Source organism: Oncorhynchus kisutch, linkage group LG18 (genome assembly GCF_002021735.2).
Source record: "Oncorhynchus kisutch isolate 150728-3 linkage group LG18, Okis_V2, whole genome shotgun sequence".
Taxonomy (NCBI): Eukaryota; Metazoa; Chordata; class Actinopteri; order Salmoniformes; family Salmonidae; genus Oncorhynchus; species Oncorhynchus kisutch.
The window spans coordinates 66761011-66784901 of NC_034191.2; the positions used below are offsets into that span (position 1 = coordinate 66761011).

Here is a 23891-nt window from a genome sequence, read left to right on the forward strand (position 1 = left end):
GCACCTATGTAACGAGCATGCTGTTTAATCAGCTTCTTGATATGCCACACCTGTCAGGTGGATGGATCATGTCGGCAAAGGAGAAATGCTCACTAACAGGGATGTCAAAAAATGTGTTCATAATTTCTGGGAACTTTTGTTTCAGCTCATGAAACATGGGACCAACACTTTGAATGTTGCGTTTATATTTTAGTACGGAATTCATTAAAATCATCCAAGGACAGGTAGGCCTACTTGACGCATGAACAGACACAGGCACATGTCCGCATGCTCATAAACGCCCCAACATACAGAATCAGAGGCAGCATAAAAAGCATGGTGGTTAGGCATTTTAATAATTAACATGAACATCATCAGTAAATACTGTAGAATCCCTGTGTATTGATCTCATGAGCAAAAGCCCTCAATCCAAGAAACACCAAATATTTTCTTTGTGTCTAACAAATTTCATCAACCCCTTCAGAAGTGAACCAGGATGAGTGTGTTTGTGTGTATTAGTGAGTTTGTGTAAGCTAGACCAAACCAAACAGGCCTCAAAAGAAACTAAGCCGTCAGTAGTGTATGTGTCTGTGTGTGAGAGAGAGAGAGAACCAGCCTGACCAAACCCATCTCTCCACAAGGCCCCAACTCACCTATAGTCCTGATTGATTGCCTCTGCAATCAGCAATTAAGCTCTAGTGATCATCCAGAGGAGGGGTGTCTCTGCTCTCCACCAGCCCAGAGAAGGCCTCACTGGGCAGGGCTACGTTTGGCCCGGGGCTGGGCTCATTGGAGGAGGTTAACTCCAGCATAAATAAGCATCTTTGCAGTCATTACAGGGATTAGGCAGTGATTCGCCTGCAAGGAACCAAGAGGCTGCCAGAGGTTCACTACAGTTCACAGCCTGACTTATAGGGAGAGGCCCGCCGAGATTACTGAGTGTGTGTGAGAGAGGCAGAGAGAGAGAGACAGAAAGTGTATAAGTGTGTCTCCAATCTGAGCCCCTGGCTGCCCCTTGATCTTTTGCATGTTTTGGCAGTGTGAAAGGGGATAAGGAGAGATGGAGAGAGAGCAGAGGGAGAGATGGGAAGAGAAGGAGAGATGGAGAGAGAGCAGAGGGAGAGGAGAGATGGGCAGAGGGAGAGGAGAGATGGGAAGAGAGCATAGGGAAAGATGGAGAGAGAGGAGAGATGCAGAGGGAGAGAAGGCAAGATGGAGACCAGAGGGAGAGAGAGAGCAGAGGGAGAGGAGAGATGGGAAGAGAAGGAGAGACCAGAGGGAGAGAGCGGAGGGAGAGGAGAGATGGGAAGAGAAGGAGAGATGGGGAGAAGCGTGTATGTTATAACTTTCCTAAATTTCTCTCTTCACTTTAAAACAAGAAACACCCATTAAATGGGGTCATTATTTGGGTATTAATTAAATTGACTACATTTTAATGAACAGAATTTAGGCACAAATACAAACAGATGCAAATTTCGTTAGCGGTGATGAGCAACAGAATATCATCCATTATTTATTAGTCCCATCAGTCATGTTTTTGCATTTTTCATCAGAACAAATATTCCCATTTGAACAGAACAGAGCAGCACAAGGCCAATTTGGGGCAAAATCAACACATTTCTTCATCAAATATATGCTCTGTGTTTCTCCAACAGTCACTCAGAGCTGTGTGAACAAACAGGTCTGTCCAAAGTCTAACAGTAGGAATGGAGGGGCAACAGGAGCATGATGGTCAGTGAGTGTGTGCTCACATACATTATACATGGGCAGACAGGCCCTGTCTGTTCATACAACAGACTGAATCTCAGTCATCATCATCTTGTCTATCCAGTGCATCTTCCATCGTCACCCAGAGTATCTTAAGCAAAGAAACCTTGCTCAGTTAAAGGGCCCCTCTGAGACCCTTTGTGTGTGTGTGTGTATTTCTGAATGTCTGTCCGTGTTTGTGTGTGTGCATGTGTAAATGTCAATTTTTCTATAGACACTGTGTATTGAAGTCCATTCACTGTGACCTTGAGTGTCACCAAAAGCTCACTTTACAAGTAAACACGTGTTGTGTGTGTTCCGTGACTGGATGTGACATTATCATCTAGCGTGGATGTCAGTAATCTCGATCTGCAGTTTGACAGCCTTTGCCTCCCCGACTTCTACGCCACACTTAGGACATGTCAGGTAGGCGTCGGCGATGGAGTGACTCTTGACGCAGTAGTAACAGAACACATGACCACAACCTACCATGTGAGGCATGGTAGGCCACTCCCCACACAGAGCACACTCCTTCCAAACCACTGAGCCCTCTCTCACCCCCTCCTCCCCTCCCTCACCCACTCCTAGGGGGTAGAGAAGTGAATACATGGTTGTCTTGATCTTCCTCATGTTGACTAGAGGGAGGAGGAAGATGAGGAACTCAGCGAAGCCGTGCCACAGCAGCTCTCTATTCATGTACTGGAAGGCTGCATCCCGGACCGCCTGGGGCTTAGTGAACACCGCACGGATACCCAGGATCCTTTCTGTCAGAGATGGGTGGCGCCCCTTCCTCAGGAACACCAGGAAGTTGATCAGATTGGCTACCTGGGGAGATATCAGCAGCATGAGTAACAGCTAGACCAGAGTTTCCCAAACTCGGTGTAGTGTCCGAGCACTACACAGCCGATTAAAATACTCAACTAATCATCAAGCTTTGATCATTTGAATCAGCTGTGTAGTGTTCGGGCAAAAACCAAAACGTGCATGCCTTGGGGTCCCGAGGACGAAGTATGGAAAACGCTAAGCTAGCCAATCAAAACTCAGAACTTTACTTTATGACCCTACCTGGGTAAGGCCGGTGATCAGAGAAAGAACTCGACGCAGTCCCAGACGCAGACCTCCATTGGCCGGGGGACTGCCCCCCAGCCCCAACCCCAGGGAGAGGAGCAAGCTGTGGGATCGCTCCATCAGCCAGCGGGGGCCGACTGTCAGCAGGGCCAGGCCCAGCCTCTGTCTCCTGCTCAGGGTCCTGTAGCGCTGGGATAGTGACAGAGTGTTGTGGTAACGGAGGTTCATCATAGACTGGCCCACCGTAGCACTGTTGGGGTAGACTGTGAACCTCCAGAGAAGGAGCTGGAGCAGGGCCTTGAGTTCAGGCTCCACGGGAGTGAGCAGGCCTGGGCGGAAGTGTTGGAAACACTGGGAGAACTGGTTCCACACCAGCTGGTCCAGAGCAGAGTCCAGCTCAAAGGCATCCAGCTGGTTGATCCTCAAGACAGGAGTCTGAGGGTCTGGACCTGAACCTCCCTCTGGTGGGGGATGGGCTCCACCGGTAGAAGCTGAAAAAGAAGAAGATGAGAATCAAAAATGGTACTTGTAGGCTACATCACATACATACAGTATGCAATACAATTGATTTATCAAAAGGTTCTCCACAGTAACATTGGCCTAAATCCCCAAAGAAAGACTCCAAACTTTTGGCAAGAATAAACTGTCTTGGAAGGACAAAACCTTGAGAGGGACCAGATGTAAAGGGATACTTTGACATTTTGGCAATGAAGCCCTTTATGTACTTCCCCTAAGTCCGATGAACTCGTGGACACAATTTGAATGTCTCTGCATCCAGAATGAAGGAAGTTCGAGGTAGTTTTGCGAGCCAATGCTAAGTGCAATGACGAAGTCTACAGGAACAGCTGGCATTCTAGCTGTCATATAGACGTCCAGTCTTTGCCCTAACGCTAGCCAGCAACTTCCTTCAAACTGTACACAAGAGACATAAAAATGGTATCCCTGATTTCATCTGACTGAGGAAGTACTGTAGATAAAGGTCTGCATTGCCAAAATCTCAAAAGGAGAAGTTGCTTTTTTACAACCAAATACATTGTTTTGTAAATGCCATGTTATAGAAAGGTCCAGATTTTACTTGTTTTTGAGAAACTTAACGCAACCAGCGATTAATTTCCTCATCCTTGTTGTGTTGTACAGGGATTCTTAAAAAGTTTCCAAAAACACCCAAATACATCCTTTTAGAAACTGAAACGCTGTCAGTATATCGGCAAATTGGCGGGCAAAAATACAGATTTAGATTGTTATGTAAACTTGAAATCGGCCCTAATTAATCCGATTAATCGGTCGACCTCTAGTCCAAACACACCAAGACAACCGAGAAGAGGGCACGACAAAGCCTATTCCCCCTCAGGAAACTAAAAAGATTAAACTGGCCTTCTTTAGACTAGTTGAGTATTTGGAGCATCAGCATTTGTGGGTTCGATTACAGGCTCAACATGGCCAGAAACAAAGAACTTTCTTCCGAAACTCGTCAGTCTATTCTTGTTCTGAGAAATTAAGGCTATTCCATGCGAGAAATTGCCAAGAAACTGAAGATCTGGTACAACACTGTGTACTACTCCCTTCACAGAACAGCGCAACCTGTCTCTAACCAGAATAGGAGTGGGAGGCCCCGGTGCACACCTGAGCAAGAGGACAAGTATATTAGATTGTCTAGTTTGAGAAACAGACGCCTCACAAGTCCTCAACTGGCAGCTTCATTAAATAGTACCCACAAAACACCAGTTTCAACGTCAACAGTGAAGAGGCGACCCCGGGATGCTGGCCTTCTAGGCAGAGTTGCAAAGAAAAAGACATATCTCAGACTGGCCAATTTCTTAAAAACAAGTGAAATTGCAACAACAACAAAGAAGTGTCTGGACCCCTCTATAACATGCTATTTACATAAAAAATGTAGATTTGGTTGTAAAAAAAGCTAAATTGTCCTTTAAGATGAGAAGTCCATCCTATTATGCATTTTTATAGTGGATCTGAAATCACTTTTCACATGTAAAACCCATCCTAAATGTGGCCTTTGAGTGTTGCAATGCGGAGGCACATGGGGTCTTAAGACACACACACACACACACACGGTCTTAGCCGAGATAGGGTTGTGCGGAAGAATCACATCAACAGGGATTAGCCTAATGGCGGAGTCTTGGCTACACCGTAACCATCTGCCAATATGGAACTATTTCACTCCCCGGTGGACTCTATATGAGATCCCACCACTGTGACGTCTGGATGACTCCTCACCGAGTGTGTCTGTGTGAGTCCATGTTTGTATCGTCCTTGGTTTATCTCTCTCTACCCCACCCCCCCACCCCAAATGAAATGGTTTAGAAATGAAAGGCTGAAGGAGAGAAAAAGAGACAGACCTTTGTGCTGTGGTGAACAGGATTTGTTACGTGGCTTTAAGAGATTTCAGCTCTGGAATAGAAATATGGCAACTTTGACTGAAGGGGTCAGTTGTGACATTTAGACCGAGTTACATTCTAATAAGCAGCACTGCGGTGCTTGGAGTTTATTTTGGTCCATAAGAACATCCTGCATTCGTGATGTTTCAATAGACTACAGATGATACAGTACCACCCAGTTACATTTAGAAATGAATTAAATAGGTGACATTTTAAAGGAAAAAAGTCATTCAAGTTTAACTTAATTCATGACACTATTTACGAGTGCGGCATACAATGTCTATTATACGAAGTTAGAATTTCATTTATAAAGTAGCCTAAAACTTACAAGAAAATAAGTAGGTGAATATCAAATAATTACATAAAGATTCTAATATATATAACCTCATTTGTTATGTCACATCATTTAGGTGACATAGCTAAGCATAATTGGCCCTTGGTAAATAATAATACACTTCATTTATATAGTGCTTTCATTCAAAAGATCTCTAAGCTCTACTGAGAAACAAAGGAAGTAGTAGCCTCACGTTTGTAAGTACTGCCTCAGTGTGGGCGTATGCGCATGCCTGCATGTGTGTGTGTCAATCAGGTAGGCAGGCAGGGACATACGTAGATAATCCACAGGTCCACAGCGCCAAATAGCCACACAGTGCCAAGTGTGAGAAATAGCCCCCTCTCTCCATCCCTTCCTCCTTCCCTCCCTCTTGGGAGAATCCCCTGGCCTGGTACTCCCTTCAACGCTGTTATTGAGCAGTTGACAAGTTATGAATGAAAATGTTTTATTTGGGAACACAGTATTGACAGCCGGCTATCAATAGTACTGTGGCTATTGTCAGGGGCTTGTCAATATTAATGTAATTATGATGTAAGAGGATGAGAGAGATGTTAGAGTCAGGCCACTGTAACGTCTTCTAGACACACACACACACACACACACACACACACACACACATCAATAGCAGGATTACTATTGACAGCTACCCTCAGACTCTCAGCTATATGCCAAATACATAACAGCCCCACACTTCAGTCAATACTCTCTGCCTATAAAAATGAAGTAGTGAAATTTACAGGGCTTTCACCACAGAACTGGAAATCTATGGCTCTTATGTAATGGTCAGAAGTCGCCGATCAATGGGCAGTGGTTAGGCCTATTGTAAATAAAGGACATACACTTACAGAGGCATGAAAGAGCAAACACACACACACACACGCACAAAGATTATGTTCAAGCGTTGAACAGGAGCCATCGACTTCATAATGGATCAACACAGGGAGAATGCCCTCTCCTGGAGCTGGTGAGTGAGTAGAGTGAGAGTGAGAGAGAGGACTGACTGACTGAGTGTGGGTTATTGCCTAAAGTTATCTACTATAGGCCTAGTTCTGAAATCAATACAAAACAAGGAAAAATCTAGAAGCCTACACATTTCATGGGGTAAATGTAATGATTTTTAAATTCTATATTTAAGATTGCTTCAAACAACAGCATTTTGGGGATATTTAGAGAAGTCTGAGGCCAAATGAATCATTACTAGGACAATGTCAATACACAACATATGGATATACTGCCACAACAACAAGGCTAGCACAAAGGGTTTATATGGAGCAAAAACCACTCCTGCACCATGACAAATAATAGGATAAAAACATGAGCGCTCCACAGCATCCAAGCTGTAGTCTGCTGCTCAAATCAGGGCTTATGACAACTGGCGCAAAGTGACGAATGAGTGACAGATAAGATTGCGGCATATCAACTGTCACCCCCACCCCTAGGCATCATCCTGTCGGCTACGATCTACTGATGGAAAAAGGGATAGGAAAATAAAAAAAAGAACAGAAAAAACCAGAGTGAAAACAGATAAGCACAAACTGCTCAACGACAACACTCTGACCTTGAGTCTGTCTGGCTGTCACAACTGGACAGGACATTCCTGAAGAGAACATAGCAGCTCAGCTCCAAGCAAGGCTATAAGGAATCAAGGGAATTTGGGAGGGTGGCTAGACTGTCATCTTGACCTTCGGTTTAGACATAGTGCCAGGGATGGCACCTTTAGGACAAGAGATAGAGAGGGTGGGTGTCTTGATCGCCAAAGGACAGGACACATAATAGTGATATTATCCCTATCTTTTTCTGATCACTGAGGCATATATATATATATATATATATATAAGCCTCCTTCAGATATAAAATGCCTAATATATGTATGCCTGGCTTTGTATATAAGCAATTATTATGCATCAAACTCCTGGCTTAGACTCTCGTACACAAATACCAAGGCAGTTAGCTTTGCTTGTTAGCCTACATTCTCTGAACTAAAATATAAACTGTTACAATTGGCTCTCCTACTGTGTGGAATATGCCTTTGGCTCTCACCCTACATTTCTCCTCTCATGTAAATGAATTTGTGTAAAAGGTCTGGAGAATGTAACCTTCCATTCTAAGCACTCAAACCTCTTTTATTCCTCTCTTTATTGCTCTTTTCTCTCTGGCCAGAGTGCTAGGCCTACTAATGTTTTCTCAATGAAAATTAATGAGAATGTCAGTTTTGGAACTTTTAAGAAGTGATGTCATGGCCATTACAGGTATGCTAAGATTAGCCAGGCGGTAAGAGGACTAATTGTTATGAGTCTGTTTCATAAAAAATAGATGCGTGTAAATGCACAGAGTGGTCCTAGACCCTGGCTCCCTCTCTCTCTTGGTGTGTGTGTGTGTGTGTGTGTGTGTTGCACTCAAATGCTTAATCAGGACTCCCCTACTCACCGAAAACTAGGGTTGCAAACTGACTAGGGTTGCAAACTGACTAGGGTTGCAAACTGACTAGGGTTGCAAACTGACTAGGGTTGCAAACTGACTAGGGTTGGAACTTTCAATAAATTCCCTGGATTTCCAGAAATCCTGGTTGGAGGATCCCGGAATTCCTGCTCATTCCCTCCTGATTCTGGGAAACCTCTAACTTGGATTTTGGGAAAACCAGGGAATTTATTGAAAGTTTATTACATTTTGGAACTCTCTACCTAACACCATAGAGAGCCAGAGGGCGAGGGGGGCCTAGTTAATGCCTGAAAAAAAAATCATTTCTGCCTGACACAAAGATTTGTGCTCTGCTTAATCTGGTTTGCTCAGAACGTAAATTATTTAGGAGAATTAATTGATTTTGTGAGTACAAAGGTGGAAGATACAAAGCTTGTATGAGTAATAAGTACAGCAGGGTTTGCAGGAAAACAACTTAAAAACTCATGAAACATTTAGGAGGCCAAGGAAGTGCATTGAATGGTGAAGCAAGAACAGTTAATGAATGAGACATTTTTTGTTGTGTCTGATGAAGTAATGCGCAACTGCTGTGGCCTAACCTCATGCAAATAAAATGTGTAGCGTTAAGAATTTTTGATCAACTAATGCATGACAGAAGACAAACGGTGATGTGCAAACTTTTGTTCTCATGTTTCATCAGTTGTACACAGCAATTAAAAACGATTGAGGAAATGGAATGCTTAACGTGCCAGAGTGCCAGACAGACCCTGGCTTGTGAAGACCCAAGCACTGTTTTTTTTTCTCTCTAAAGCGGACAAGGAATGCTGTTAAAAGATGTGCTCATGTCTGGAGCAGTCACTCATCACAGTAAAAACACTTCACAGAAACGTGCTGGGGTGATGAGTAGCCTAAACCCGTCTGAGGCCTGGAGGCTTGCGTTAGCTCCCCTAGCAAATGCCTAGGCTTTAGCTCAGCAGGCTAACATAGTGTTGAGGCTTTTAGGCTAGACGAACCAAGTTCAAACACAGCCTGTCAGACGACTACCCCTGCCGACATTTGAACTTTGGATTCATTACAAACATTCCTACTGAACAACCCTTTTAGAGGACAGGGTCTGAGTGTCGAGAGCTTTTTCAAATGAGTGCAGCAGACAAAGCCGTGTCCATGTTAATGCCTGTTAGAGAAATCTATAGCTGACCTCTTGACCTCTAGCTGAGATCACACCCCAGTTTAACTTCACAAATTCCCTTAAAAACCCACTCAATATGCTAAGTGTTCTCTCTCTCTCTCTCTCTCATCCAGTGTAATCATCTGCTCTAGATTCTCTTGATAACAACACTCATTCCTAGTTCTTAATTCGTAAAGTCTACACATATCAGCCATTTAACAAAAAACGCAAAGCTCCTCCATTTTGATAATAAGGCAAGAGCATTACGTGATAATCAGTCAGAGGATTAGGTTGGCACGAGGCAAAATGGCCAGCTACAGAGTAATTGTAAAAGAGAAATATATATTTTTTTAAATGAATAGAATACGATGATTGAGGGGATAGGGATGGAGTGAGTGGCCTCTTGAAAATCAATAAAATCACCTACTGTACAGAAATGATGACATCTCTTTCTCTCTCTGTGCTTTTAGACTGGCCTGGAGTGAGATAAGCTTATGGCTGAAATGACAGTATAGCCTACTGCAATAACCAAATGTACAGTACACTAATTAATACCTATGGGGATAATTCCTGTTATAATATAGCCTATATACAGTATTCACTATATATACAGTACCAGTCAAGTTTGGACACACCTACTCATTCAAGGGTTTATCTTTATTTTTACTATTTTCTACATTGTAGAATAATAGTGATGATAACAAAACTATGAAATAACACACATGGAATCATGTAGTAACCAAAAATATTTTAGATTTCACATTCTTCAAAGTAGCCACCCTTTGCCTTGATGACAGCTTTGCACAATCTTGGCATTCTCTCAACCAGCTTCACCTGGAATGCTTTTCAACAGTCTTGAAGGAGTTCCCACATATGCTGAGCACTTGTTGGCTGCTTTTCCTTCACACTGCGGTCCAACTTATCCCAAACCATCTCAATTGGGATGAGGTCAGGTGATTGGGGAGGCCAGGTCATCTGATGCAGCAATCCATCACTCTCCTTCTTGGTCAAATAGCCCTTACACAGCCTGACGGTGTGTCGGGTCATTATCCTGCTGAAAAACAAATGATAGTCCCATTAACTGCAAACCAGATGAGATGGCATATCGCTGCAAAATGCTGTGGTATCCATGCTGGTTAAGTGTGCCTTGAATTCGAAATAAATCACTGACAGTGTCACCAGCAAAGCAAGCCCACACCATCACACCTCGTCCTCCATGCTTCACGACGGGAACCACACATGCGGAGATCATCCGTTCACCTACTTTGCATCTCACAAAGACACAGCAGTTGGAACCAAAAATCACAAATTTGGACTCATCAGACCAAAGGACAGATTCCCACCGGTCTAATGTCCATTGCTCATGTTTCTTTGCCCAAGCATGTCTCTTCTTCTTATTGGTGTCGTTCAGTAGTGGTTTCTTTGCAGCAATTCGACCATGAAGGCCTGATTCACACAGTCTCCTCTGAACAGTTGAAGTGTGTCTGTTACTTGAACTCTGTGGAGCACTTATTAGGGCTGCAATTTCTGAGGCTGGTAACTCTAATGAACTTATCCTCTGCAGCAGAGGTAACTTTGGGTCTTCCTTTCCTGTGGCGGTCCTCATGAGAGCTATCATAGCGCTTCATAGCACTTGATGGATTTTGCTACTGCACTTGAAGAAACTTTCAGAGTTCTTGAAATTTTCCAGATTGATTGACCTTCATGTCTTAAACTTATGATGGACTGTCGTTTCTTTTTGCTTATTTGAGCTGTTCTTGCCATAATACTGACAATTAACAGGCACACCTGTTATTTGAAAAGCATTCCAGGTGACTACCTCATGAAGCTGGTTGAGAGAATGCCAAGCGTGTGCAAATGATGTCATCAAGGCAAAGGGTGGCCACCTCATGAAGAATCTCAAATTTAAAATACAACTTTTTTTTGATTACTACATGATTCCATGTTATTTCATAGTTTTGATGCCGTCACTATTATTCTGCAATGTAGAAAATAGTAAAAATAAAGAAAAACCCTAGAATGAGTAGGTGTGTCCAAACTTTTGACTGGTACTGTATATATATATATATATATATATCATTTTTTGTAAACATTACAGTCGGTGGTTGGATTAATCTTGATATTCAAGTGGTGTTCTGATGATATTCAAGTAATAGGTATTAAGGTCATGATTAGTGATGGGGAAAATTGATACAGTTAAATATAGTTATTTTTGAGGATATATATCGTATTATATATTTTTGACAATATTGCAATATTATTTTGCCGCTAGTTGGCTGTACCTGCACCAAAACTCCAGTATTTTTTCCTTCACAGCGTGTTCTCCATCTTCTTTTTAAATAGGGAGCCAATTAGTTTTCAGCACTTTTATTTCCATGACTGATAAAAACTCGTTTTCTCATGGCTCTCTCTTGTCTCTCTGCAGCAGGCATATGGTGAACAATATGTTTTGAAAATCCAATCACAATACATATCCTATTGACACCTAAGTATCTTGATAATATCTGGATCTTGATGTCCCTGGCAATTCTCAGCCCTTGTCATGATACAACTGCAGCTTGCTGTCAAGGTGAAACACGTCATTGGAATTTCTAGCAAATAAATGTAGTACACGTTTGTATTAATTACGTCGATTGTTGCAGAACCTTTCCTCCGTTGCAAAACGTTTTGCAACAGAAACCGTTTACGCCAAAGGGGAGACGGTTTGCATCGAAACGAGAGTTTCTATTGGACAAATTCAGGTAGGTCCCTCCCTTTTCCTATATTTGCTTCCGTTTGGTTCTTAAACGGTTCCCATTGCAATACCTAATTTATACACACCAGGGATGTAATCATTAGTCCAAAGAGTAGCGTTTTGCAACGAAAACACTTTATATTGGACAGATTCAGATAGGTCCCCCGTTTCGTTCCTAGTGAATAGACCCCAGCTTGACCGCCATACTGTCATTTTGATAGTGTGCAGTGGATAGTATTTGAAAGCGACACAGCTCATCGATACTGAACTGTACATAATGCAAATCAAAGCACAGAAGACATGGCACAGAGTATACATTCCAACGAAGTAGCATATGCATTGCCCACTGTTCGCAATATATCTCGCGCAAATATATCGATTGCCGTTTAAACGTAATTGCAATATGCAGCCAATATAACTTGGCAATGGATTGTATTTCATATGACAAAAAGGGGACCGATATTTACCCATTGTTTTGCTTGAAATCGACCGTTTGTCACCTAGATGTGAACGCACTTCATTTCCGGGTTGTCAACGCTGACCACTCCTCTAAAAGCGAACGGGCCAATCGACAAATGAGTGCCCAGCAGCAAGCATGTTTAGCCAATTGCATTAGGTGGCTGATTAAGTGATGGTGCACACAGTCATATCTATTGGGTGAAATACCACAGTGTGCCGTCACTGCAGCAAGATTTGTGTGTCCTGTTGCCACAAGGAAAGGGCAACTAGTGAAGAACAAATACCATTGTAAATACAACCGATATTTATGTTTATATTTTCCCCTTTGTACTTAAACTATTTGCACATCATTACAACACCTTATATAGTCATACTATGACATTTGATATGTTTCACTAGCCAATAAAGCCCCTTTAATTGAAATTGAACAAACGTGTAACGCAACAGCGAGGTAAATATTAAAATCACCGCGGGAAGCATAAAGTGCATGAGGGAAGATACCTCAAATTAGCTCAGTCGACGATGACGTTACAGTATCTCGATCAATCAATACTGCACATTTGCAGACGGAAAGCTGCTTGAGCCAATCGTATCCCTTCAAAGGGCGGGCTACTAGCTTCTCGCACACGTCAAAACTGGAAACTGATGGTTGTAGTTACCGACCTAACAACCAACTTTTCTCCAATCACTTTTACTTTTTAACGATACACATGGAAAGTATACAATTTTTTTGAAAAACCATGTCTATAAGCCAAGGTTGACAGTAGAGTTTTGTTTGTCATTATACAGCATAGTTATCGAGACAACAGACCGAAACAAGAAGAGAGCAACTCTGAGTGATGATAAACAAAGCATGATAGCTAGCAAGCTAACGTTAGATAATGAATACTTGTGAGGTCATTTGAGTAATGTTTTAGCAAGTTAACCGAAAAGACAGTTCAGTTTTCAGTGAGACGAACTAGCAAAATGGATTATAAGAGCAAAAAGTCCACTCTGTCCGGGGAAAAATCACTGGGGTCTGGTCACAAAAGTGACAAGCCACAGCAGAGCAACTCGACGTCAAGAGTTGATGCTGATCATGGTGGTGGGATCATTCACTGTCCTGTTACCAAGAACATGAAACACCTCCTGGATGAGTTCAAGGGGCTGTATGAGGAGAGGTTGAGACGCCTAGAGTTTGACACAAGAGGGGGCACAAATGAGGACATTTTACAGGTAGGTGAAATGTCACTTAATTTCACAGCAGGTAATTTTCTATCATCATGTCTTCATTATGGTCATAGCTAGATGGGATGCAGTTTATGTCAAATTGACGTAAAAAATGTCTTGCATTTTAGCTAACACTAACCGTTTTCTCGCCTTAACCTAATTCCATAAATAACTTCAACCGTAACCCCACCCGTGGCATGGTTGCTGCCAGTTTAAGACCGTGTGACCCACTCTCAACTGCTACAATATATGGCGTTATGTCAATTCACATAACATTAGAGCAAGCTGGCAACAATACCAGGTAGCCACTTGGACAAGGCCACTCAAGTTACTGCATTAAGTTTAGCTCTCTGTCCTCTGCATATACCTACTCCTTCTCTGTAACCAATTGTGACAAATAAAAAAGAACAAAACAGTATCTACAGTCAGTGAGCACAATCATGATGATTATTGCTAGACAAATAACAGAGGGAAGCACAGAGCTGGTTTTATGAAGCCACAGCACTTGTAACAGGTGGTAAATTACATTAGTCGTCCATCTGAGCAGCTGAAACAGAGACGTGGACCGGCAGCCTTGTTTAAAAGCATTCTAATCGTCAGGGCTTGTCATGTGAGATCATTTAGACACAGCCTGTAAGTCAGGGGGCTGTACATCAAAGGAAATGTAACAAGGTTTCGAAGATGGACTTTGGTCAATTGGTCCAGTACTGGAGATATCTAACAAGGTTAGCCATAACCCAAGGATGACGTGGACAGTCACTCTTCAACCTCCTGCTCTCCAAATGTAAGCCTAGGCCGTATATGTGACTGACTAGGTTTCAACCTGGGTCGTCTACGTGCTGCAAGACTGTGTTAGCTGCTGAGCTAAAGCCTATGCATCATGTGAGCGTGGTGACGCTGATTTTGATGTCGCAGGCAGGGAAACCTCATCACAAAACCATGAGGTCGTCTCATGTCCGCTACACAGGTATAACATATTTATAACGTAGTCTATTTATAACAACATTGTACGATATTTGAGAAGAATTAGATTGAGAAAATGACGTGAGGTTGAGACCTAGAGTCCTAGACCTAGGCCTGGCCTACATATAAACAGTAGTAAGTACACCAGCATCTCTCTAGAGTCTAGATTGTCTGTCAATACAAGGGCTACTGTGTACCTTTAGAAAATAACATGTTAGTACATTACTACCAACATAACAAACAAAAGCAGTTGTTGACGTCAAGAGGTCTTCTTGTCTTAAACTTTTGTCTATGTTCTGTTGTTGAAAATGCCTTTTATGATGAAAACATCATTCATGTATGAACAGTATGTTGCTATATTGGGAGTGCAATTTAAAACCATTCACAAACACACGCAATGCAACATGTCTGCTACTTATCTGTGCTGTACAAAGACACACAACATTGCATCTAGGCTACTTATCTGTTGTTCACAGAGACACACAACATCACATGTAGTTATCACATCTGTTATTCTGTTGTTGTGTTTTGTAGATGAAGGTCCGTATCCTCCAGTCCTATGTGAACGACTTGGGTGACCAGAACCAAGTGCTGGTCCAGACAGTGGAGGACCTGGAAACAGAGGCCAACAACAGAGTCTGCACCATAGAGGCCAAGCTACGCACCTCTGATCAAATCATTCATGTAAGCCTCATGTATATTTTCTTCCTTTGTGTTAGGCCTACGTTAGCCTGCCTCCATCCCTGCTTTGCTTTTGCCTGCTTTTGCCTTCAGCTGGCTTGTGAGTGTCCGTGGGCTTGCCCCCCTATAGATTTGATATGTGAATGTAGTTTTACACAGCCCCCATTGTTGGAATGTAATCATGGCAGAATGCTACAGACATTCAAAGTCTGTTATTTTCATCCAAATAATTTGGAAGAAAAAAATAAGTATGAGCATGTCTTGTTTATGACGCCGTTTAAACCAATGGCTAAATATTGTCCTGCCGCAATCCGTCAGTTATTTATTCGGAACAGGTTTGATTTTTGCATATTTTTGCATGCGAAAATAAGCTGTTGACCAATAGAAGTTGTTATATGGGACATTGCCAGTGGCAGGCCGCACACTGCCACTGACAGGTCTGTGGGTTTGTTGTGCGAATTAATGAATACATTTCTCTCCGCCTGTTTTTTTTTACGTGCAGCAATGTATCAGTGCAGCAATGTATCAATTTAGCCAATGTGCTCATACCAGAGCTACACGTCACTCTCGCCATTCAAACTTCCTCACTAGTTCATTGCCAACGCTGTAGCCTTTTTTATAGCCATTCAGCAAGCAAGAGGATGGATTGATGCTTCTCTCCTCGAATAGACCTCGGCCTATTAGTTTGTAAAAATTGCTCGAAATACGTTTCAAACTACATTGCTGTTCATTAGGGCTGCAGGTAGCCTAGCGGTTAAGAGTGTCGGGCTATTTGCCATGAAATGAGCTGCAGCAGTACAGAACCATCACTAGACCAGCACATTAGACGGCACATTCCTCACTCGCTAGATGTGCAATTAAAGGGCCAGATGCACAATTAAAGGGGAATTACACTCAAATCTAAATGTATTAGTTTTCTTCCAGACCTAAAAAAAAAATTGTATTCTGTTGTGATTTAAGCATTGGCATGGACTCAGAACATCCAATTTTGTTGTTTCTATGAACAGTTGTAATTTTGAGAGTGAAGAACTACATAATATATTTTGATTTGTTTAACACTTTTTTTGTTACTACATGATTCCATATGTGTTATTTCATAGTTTTGATGTCTTTACTATTATTCTACAATGTAGAAAAGTGTAAAAATAAAGAAAAACCCTTGAATAAGTAGGTGTGTCCAAACTTTTGACTGGTACTGTATATTTACAGAAAACAGTGCGCTACTTTCTCTTCTACACTAAGGACCCACGGAAGAGAAGAATATGCCTATTTGAAAGTTAGTATATCTACTTTGTGCATGACACAAGTAATTGTTCCAACAATTGTTTACAGACAGATTATTTCACGTATAATTCACTGTATCACAATTTCAGTGGGTCAGAAGTTTACATACACTAAGTTGACTGTGCCTTTAAACAGCTTGGAAAATTCCAGAAAATAATCGAATGGCTTTAGAAGCTTCTGATAGGCAAATTGACATAATTTCAGTCAATTGGAGGTTGTGGATGTATTTCAAGGCCTACCTTCAAACTCAGTGCCTCTTTGCTTGACATCATGCGAAAATCAAAAGAAATCAGCTAAGACCTCAAAAAAAAAATTGTAGACCTCCACAAGTCTGGTTCATCCTTGGGAGCAATTTCCAAATGCCTGAAGGTACCACGTTCATCTGTACAAACAATAGTACCCAAGTATAAACACCATGGGACCACGCAGCCGTCATATTACTCAGGAAGGAGACACGTTCTGTCTCCTAGAGATGAACGGACTTTGGTGTGAAAAGTGCAAATCAATCCCAGAACAACAGCAAAGGACCTTGTGAAGATGCTGGAGGAAACAGGTACAAAGTATCTATATCCAATATATATCCAATATTGACATAACCTGAACGGCCGCTCAGCAAGGAAGAAGCCACTGCTCCAAACCCGCCATAAAAAAGCCAGACTACGGTTTGCAACTGCACATGGGGACAAAGATCATACTTTTTGGAGAAATGTCCTCTGGTCTGATGAAACAAAAATAGAACTGTTTGGCCATAATGACCATCATTATGTTTGGGGGATAAAGGGGGATGCTTGCAAGCCGAAGAACACCATCCCAACCGTGAAGCATGGAGGTGGCAGCATCATGTTGTGGGGGTGCTTTGCTGCAGTAGGGACTGGTGCATTTCACAAAATAGATGACATCATGAGGCAGGAAAATTGTGGATATATTGAAGCAACATCTCAAGACATCGTTCAGGAAGTTAATGCTTGGTCGCAAATGGGTCTTCCAAATGGACAATGACACCAACCATACTTCTGAAGTTGTGTCAAAATGGCTTAAGGACAACAAAGTCAAGGTATTGGAGTGGCCATCACAACGCCCTGACCTCAATCCTATCGAACATTTGTGGGCAGAACTGAAAAAGCGGGTGCGAGCAAGGAGGCCTACAAACCTGACTCAGTTACACCAGCTCTGTCACGAGGAATGGGCCAAATTCACCCAACTTATTGTGGGGAGCTTGTGGAAGGCTACCTGAAACGTTTGACTCAAGTTAAACAATTTAAAGGCAATGCTACCAAATACTAATTGAGTGTATGTAAACTTTTGACCCACTGGGAATGTGATGAAAGAAATAAAAGCTGAAATGAATCATTCTCTCTACTATTATTCTGAGATGTCACATTCTTAAAATAAAGTGGTGATCCTAACTGACCCAAGACAGGGAATTTTTACTAGGATTAAATGTCAGGAATTGTGAAAAACTGAGTTAAAATGTACTTGACTAAGGGGTATGTAAACTTCCGACTTCAACTGTATATCACAACATTTAATTTGTTTTTTTAAGTAACTCTAATGCTAGAAAAGGTTGGAGACCCCTCTATTAGGCTGTGTATTATAGGACTGCTAAAGTGAATCTAAGCGACCACTTGTGCTGTAAACAACCATGAAACATTCCATCGGAGTTGACCCTTATCAGTAAGTGGTTGCACAGATTTAGATAAAGCACTCAAATTCAAATGTAGTGTCAACATAACCACCAATTGCTTTCCTAAAATTGGTCAACGGCTGATCACTAGGCTATGGACAGGTTGCGTGCATGTTTTTCTATTTTCTAATGGTTGTCCATTTTAGATTCATATAGCCTATATCACAGCTGTCTCTATATCTCCCCCTTGAAACTTTACTTGTCAATTTATATGATACAGTAGGCTATTCATTTAGCATTGTCCTATAATGTAGACTCATTTTTGATATCCTACAGAAAGGATTAGAAGCTAAGGCAAGGTTTTTAATATGTTTTTGGGAAAGGAGAAATGTGATTATGTGTCTGAGTGAGATACGCCGCATGTGTCTGTAATTAATAATGGGTCCTTTAGGTGGGTGGTTGCGCGTGTACGAGTTTGCTAATTCTCTATGTCCATTCAGAAAGTTGCCTAAAATAAGCCCAAGCTGTCTGGACTTAATCTCTTTAATCAGATAGACAGATAACTGTAGGTAGCAAGCATCATGCTGGTCAGCAGCATACTGTATGTGCGAGCAATGACTACGTGCCAGTTTTCCGTTTCCTCTCATTCAATGGGGTGCAACTAAATAAAACGTAACCAAGCTCCTTTCATTTTTCCAGTAGTAGGCTATAGGATCTTTCTCTCTTTACTGCGTCCTCTCTAGGTCACTTTGAACAACATATTGCCACTGAGAATGACCGCAGCAGCATTGGTGACGTTATGCAAATGGCGTGCATCGGACTTGGTGTGGATGGTTTAGTGTGCCAAAATTGGAATCTGTATTTTTGGGGAATTCAGACAAAAAGATTGCAACACTGTTGTTGAGAAAAGGCTTTTATTCTTAACAAAACAGCCCAATAGAGAAATGTAACAATATAATTATGAGAGTATGAGGCTGAGATACATGTCTTTGTGACCATAGAAGCTTAGTTCCCCAGACAGGCAGAGAATAATACCAAACTTTGGACCTTCAGGTAAAAAGCTTCACAATACCATTTATAATAAGCAATTGTATGCAAATTTTTACTCACAGGTTGAGAAGTTCAACATGCTTGCCTTTCTCCTGGTTAATCCATTTCCTTAAGACTCCAATAGAGCATTATCCTCTGTGATTGAATAGGTTATATAATATGCTTTAGCTGTCAGGTGTAAAAAGCTGAGTACATATGGGATTTCAACTCAAGGCTTTTTTAGAATAGATTGTATAAACAAGATGGTCACCATAGTGACCTTATGGTATTGTATATATTGTGGTGTTCTAGAATAACATACATTGTCGTTCTGGTCTCCTGAGAGAGTTTTACATACACAACACTAATCACGTTATATTATTCTATCACACACACACATCACTTACCAAGTATTACAGGAAAGGTCAAGTGGTCAGACGGCGCCGTCTTTATAGGACTGAGGTCAGAGAGATGTAATTCTCTGTATCCGTTTTCCTTTTCAAATGTATGAATTTCTTTCCTTTGTCCTTTTATCTCTTATTTGTGGAAATGTGATTTTCCCTTGTAGAAAATGAATCAAAGATATGTGGTTCCTTCTCAGGAATGATTGAATGATCTTTTCAGACAGCAGTAGGGCTAGCAGTGTGTTAAGACAGAGATCGTAACCTTCATAACCCCTGATCATGTGTGTGGGCCTAAATCCTTCATCCATTAAATATGAATACTATCTCTCTCATTATGTTGCTAGTGACTGTTTAGCATGCACATAGCTGATCTATATGTTTTAGTTATTAATGAATAGCCATATATTGAATGGTTCACTTCTGTGTATTTGTGTTGGTGCTGTTTCTTGAGGGGTAAACTAACTCCATTGACAATGACCGACTGCACTTCCAGTGGTCTGTTGTTGAGTTGTGAAGACATCTTTCCCTTCACTGATTGTCTACTAAATACAGAAACAATATGGATGAATATACACCTGTCTTAAGGGCACTTGTACAGCAAAGCAAAATGTAATTGGCTGAATTCTCACCCCAAAATGCATGTTTTAGAATGATCCCAGACTAGTGTCCATCCAATAAGAAGTCCATCTTCTATCCCCTTGCCTTTGTCTGGCTATGGATTAGTACAGGCCTCTGTTCTTTGTTTCAGGTCCATTTGTTCTGTCATCTCTGCATACTAACATACTATTTAGATCATTTTAATAAAGTGCTTATATTCCAGGAACGATACCAGTCCTTACAGTGTAACTTACAACAGACTGTGTAGTAACCTAACAAATACACTGCAGCAAATAATACAACATTATTCACATTTATTCTGGTTGAATAGTCAGGTAACTAGATTTCCAGTCATTCGGCGAGGTATAAAGTTCTGTTGATGTTCTCTAGTCTCTGTAGAGTGGATCCGGTGGTCAATTAGATTGTCAGTAAGGAATGAACTGTGCCAAACAGTATATTACACACTTGTCCCCTGACTGTTGGATAGGCATCCCTCTACTAATGTCCATAATTGGAAATTAAACCGATTGCTGAGCATTTAGAGCTACTTATGTGCTATTCTACAATGTAAACTATGCAATGAGTAGTGTAATATGAGAGGCAATGCCTGATTGAATGGTTGTAATATATTTTCTAATTTAAGTAGCAGTAATGTTGTGTTCTAATGGTTTTAACAGAGTTTTCTGTCCTGTGGTGTTTTTTAAATGAGCTGCTACACATCAATCCACTCTCTCCATACTTCAGTGAATTACTGAAGCAGTGTATTTTCTGTGCTCGAGTTAGTATTGCCTATTTGTAGAAGAAAGCATTAGCATATCATTATTATAGGATCCAGTGGATGAAGTGTACTTCTTTATGTGGTTTTGTCAGGATCTGGAGCAGCAGAGGAGGGTTCTGGAGGAGAGTGTGTGTAGTCTGCACTCTGAGAACCGGGACCTGAAGACTGACATGGACTCCCTCACAAACTTCATCCAACAAGCGAGACATCAACACACCTTGGTCGTAAGTCATAATATTCGTCTCTCTCTCTCTCCCTCCTAGCTGTCTTCTTCCCTGTTTGTCTCTCAATCTTTGTCCCTACACCCCAACTCCCTCCATATAAACAAATAGTCTTCTCAAAGCTCATTTTTCTCCCTAAGCATCGTGTGTGAATGTTAATTCCCTCTGCTTGGCTCTGGCCCTGGGGGCAGTAAAGGACAGTTCAGATCACTGAGGGATCAGGGGAGATCAGTAGAGATTGGAACACATCATTAGGGATCAGTCGATCCCTCTTTGATCCGTTGATCCTGTCCACTGACCACTCCCACTTTCCCACCCCAGAATGACCATCCTAGTCCTATCCCATCCCATGCCCTTAGGGTAGCAGTTGCCCTTAGGCCTAAAACTAGAATCACCCCTAATCCTAACTTCAACAATTAGGGAGGAAAATACTAAACTGACCATAGATGAATGTTTGTACTGCTCTTCTCCACCATTCTTAACCTTTTCATTTCCCACCCCCTCTTTCTGAGTAAAAGCATTTCTCCTGTTTGGGTCCTTGGATGACCGGAGAGAGGACACCCTATCCCAGAGGTTTTCTGTCTCTTCTGCATCTGTCAAACCCTTGACAGCCATATGGCTTGTAGACATAACCTCTGTAGATTCCATAGGTGGAGGGAGGGAGGGAGAGAGAGAGGGGGGAGAGAGAGAGGAAGAAGGAGGGAGGGAGAGAGAGAGGAAGAAGGAGGGAGGGAGGGAGAGGGAGAGAGGGAGGGAGGGAGGGAGGGAAGGAAGGAAGGAAGGAAGGAAGGAAGGAAGGAAGGAAGGAAGGAAGGAAGGAAGGAAGGAAGGAAGGAAGGAAGGAAGGAAGGAAGGAAGGAAGGAAGGAAGGAAGGAAGGAAGGAAGGAAGGAGAGAACAAAAGGGGTCATGGGGTTGCGATCGTTGATTATGCTAATACGGTTGTTAATGACTTTAGCTTTGAGTGATAATTGATCGGGATCATTAGCATATTAACTCTGGGATGGTCTGTAATGGATGGCCTCCCTGAACCCTGCAATAATGAACTAATTAGACTAATTAAAATCAATAGAGGTGCCAATAAAAGGTTAGGGCTCAGGGACCACTCTATATCTGTAAGGAGGAAAAAAGGGAGAGATGGGGATAGACAATTAACAAAGAAAGAGAGAGAGAGATTTGCTGACAAAGAAAGAGAGAGAGGGGGTGAAATGGACACTGCAGTCAGAGAGAGAATGAACAAATGAACGAGAGCTACGCAGAGAGAGCGAGAGACAGAATGAACTAATGAGCGATAGCGAGAAAGACAGAGAGGGTTTCTAATGCTGATTGATGTGGTCTTGACGGTGGTTAGGTGAATAAATGGCTTGTAGCAGGCCAGGCAGCATTACTCTGGCAAGGGTTGTGGGGGACTAAGTGCTTTGTAAGGTCAACCATAAGGCCCAACTTACATATGTACTGGCCTGCCCTTATAAACCTCTGTTCATATATCAGGACGGGATGGACACAGAGAGGGTTCCCTTCTCACAGAGTAGAAGGGAAAACGCTAGCCCTGCGTTGGGCTATACTTCTCAATGGGAAAGATTACAAAAGAGATTCTAGAAACATTGTAGGAATTTGTTTGTTTCAGTGATGAGGCTACATTCAATTGAGTGTATTTTGGAAATGGTTATGAACATGTAACAACCTATTTAAATGACTGATGAAAATGACTTTACCAAACTACAAATAGAGCCATGTATTGGGTTTTTGTCTACTTTTTTCTTACAGGACAAATACATCCAGGTTGTGTAAATAAGACTGTCTACTTCCTGCAATCATCATGTTTTATTTTTCAATCCCATTTACATCATTTGATGATTCATGTTGGTCTCTCCTTTGTTTTCTTCCATGCCACATTGATTCCACCTCTCCATCTTAAAACAAAGCCAAAGATGGGATGAGTGTGTAAAGAGAGGGCTATTTTCTTACAGGAGGGAGGAAGGGGTGAAAGAGGAGGTATGAAGGAGGACAGAGTGGGGGAAGGAGAGGGTAGGAAGAGGAGGAGGTATGAAGGAGGACAGAGTGTGGCAAGGAGAGGGTAGGGAGAGGGAGGAGAGGAGGAGGTATGAAGGAGGACAGAGTGTGGCAAGGAGAGGGTAGGGAGAGGGAGGAGAGGAGGAGGTATGAAGGAGGACAGAGTGGGGCAAGGAGAGGGTAGGGAGAGGGAGGAGAGAAGGAGGTATGAAGGAGGACAGTGGGGAGAAGGAGAGGGTGGAGAGAGGGGAGGAGAGGAGGTGGTATGAAGGAGGACAGAGTGGGGGAAGGAGAGGGTAGGGAGAGGGAGGAGAGAAGGAGGACAGTGGGGAGAAGGAGAGGGTGGAGAGAGGGGAGGAGAGGAGGAGGTATGAAGGAGGACAGAGTGGAGGAAGGAGAGGGTAGGGAGAGGGAGGAGAGGAGGCATAAAGGAGGACAGTGGGGAGAAGGAGAGGGTTGAGAGAGGGGAGGAGAGGAGAAGGTATGAAGGAGGACAGAGTGGGGGAAGGAGAGGGTAGGGAGAGGGAGGAGAGAAGGAGGTATGAAGGAGGACAGTGGGGAGAAGGAGAGGGTGGAGAGAGGGGAGGAGACGAGGAGGTATGAAGGAGGACAGTGGGGAGAAGGAGAGGGTTGAGAGAGGGGAGGAGAGGAGGAGGTATGAAGGAGGACAGAGTGGGGGAAGGAGAGGGTGGAGAGAGGGGAGGAGAGGAGGAGGTATGAAGGAGGACAGAGTGGGGGAAAGAGAGGGTAGGGAGAGGAGGAGGAGGTATGAAGGAGGACAGTGGGG

At 42.4% G+C, this 23891-nt stretch overlaps 2 protein-coding genes across 4 annotated transcripts in view; one reads left to right on the forward strand and one right to left on the reverse strand.

The window, feature by feature from the left end:
* Positions 1-314: 314 nt before the first annotated feature.
* On the reverse strand, positions 315-12443 carry pex2 (peroxisomal biogenesis factor 2). Its single transcript, XM_020470762.2, has 3 exons — positions 12311-12443; positions 2791-3284; positions 315-2550 (listed from the first exon to the last, which is right to left on the reverse strand). Exons 1-3 carry the CDS (start codon positions 12312-12314, stop codon positions 2065-2067), a joined length of 984 nt encoding a protein of 327 aa, XP_020326351.1. The 5' UTR covers positions 12315-12443; the 3' UTR covers positions 315-2064.
* Positions 12444-12918: 475 nt separating this feature from the next.
* The window catches only part of LOC109878541 (golgin subfamily B member 1), a 163341-nt gene continuing 152368 nt past the window's right edge, over positions 12919-23891 (forward strand). Inside the window, exons 1-3 of one of the 3 annotated variants that reach the window (XM_031796515.1) lie at positions 12919-13517; positions 15009-15158; positions 20964-21095. In XM_031796515.1, coding sequence (XP_031652375.1) covers positions 13269-13517; positions 15009-15158; positions 20964-21095 — 531 coding nt within the window. In that variant the 5' untranslated portion in view covers positions 12919-13268. Of the gene's footprint in view, positions 13518-15008; positions 15159-20963; positions 21096-23891 lie in introns of those variants that run through there. The other 2 variants (XM_031796516.1, XM_031796517.1) reach the window with 2 other exon arrangements.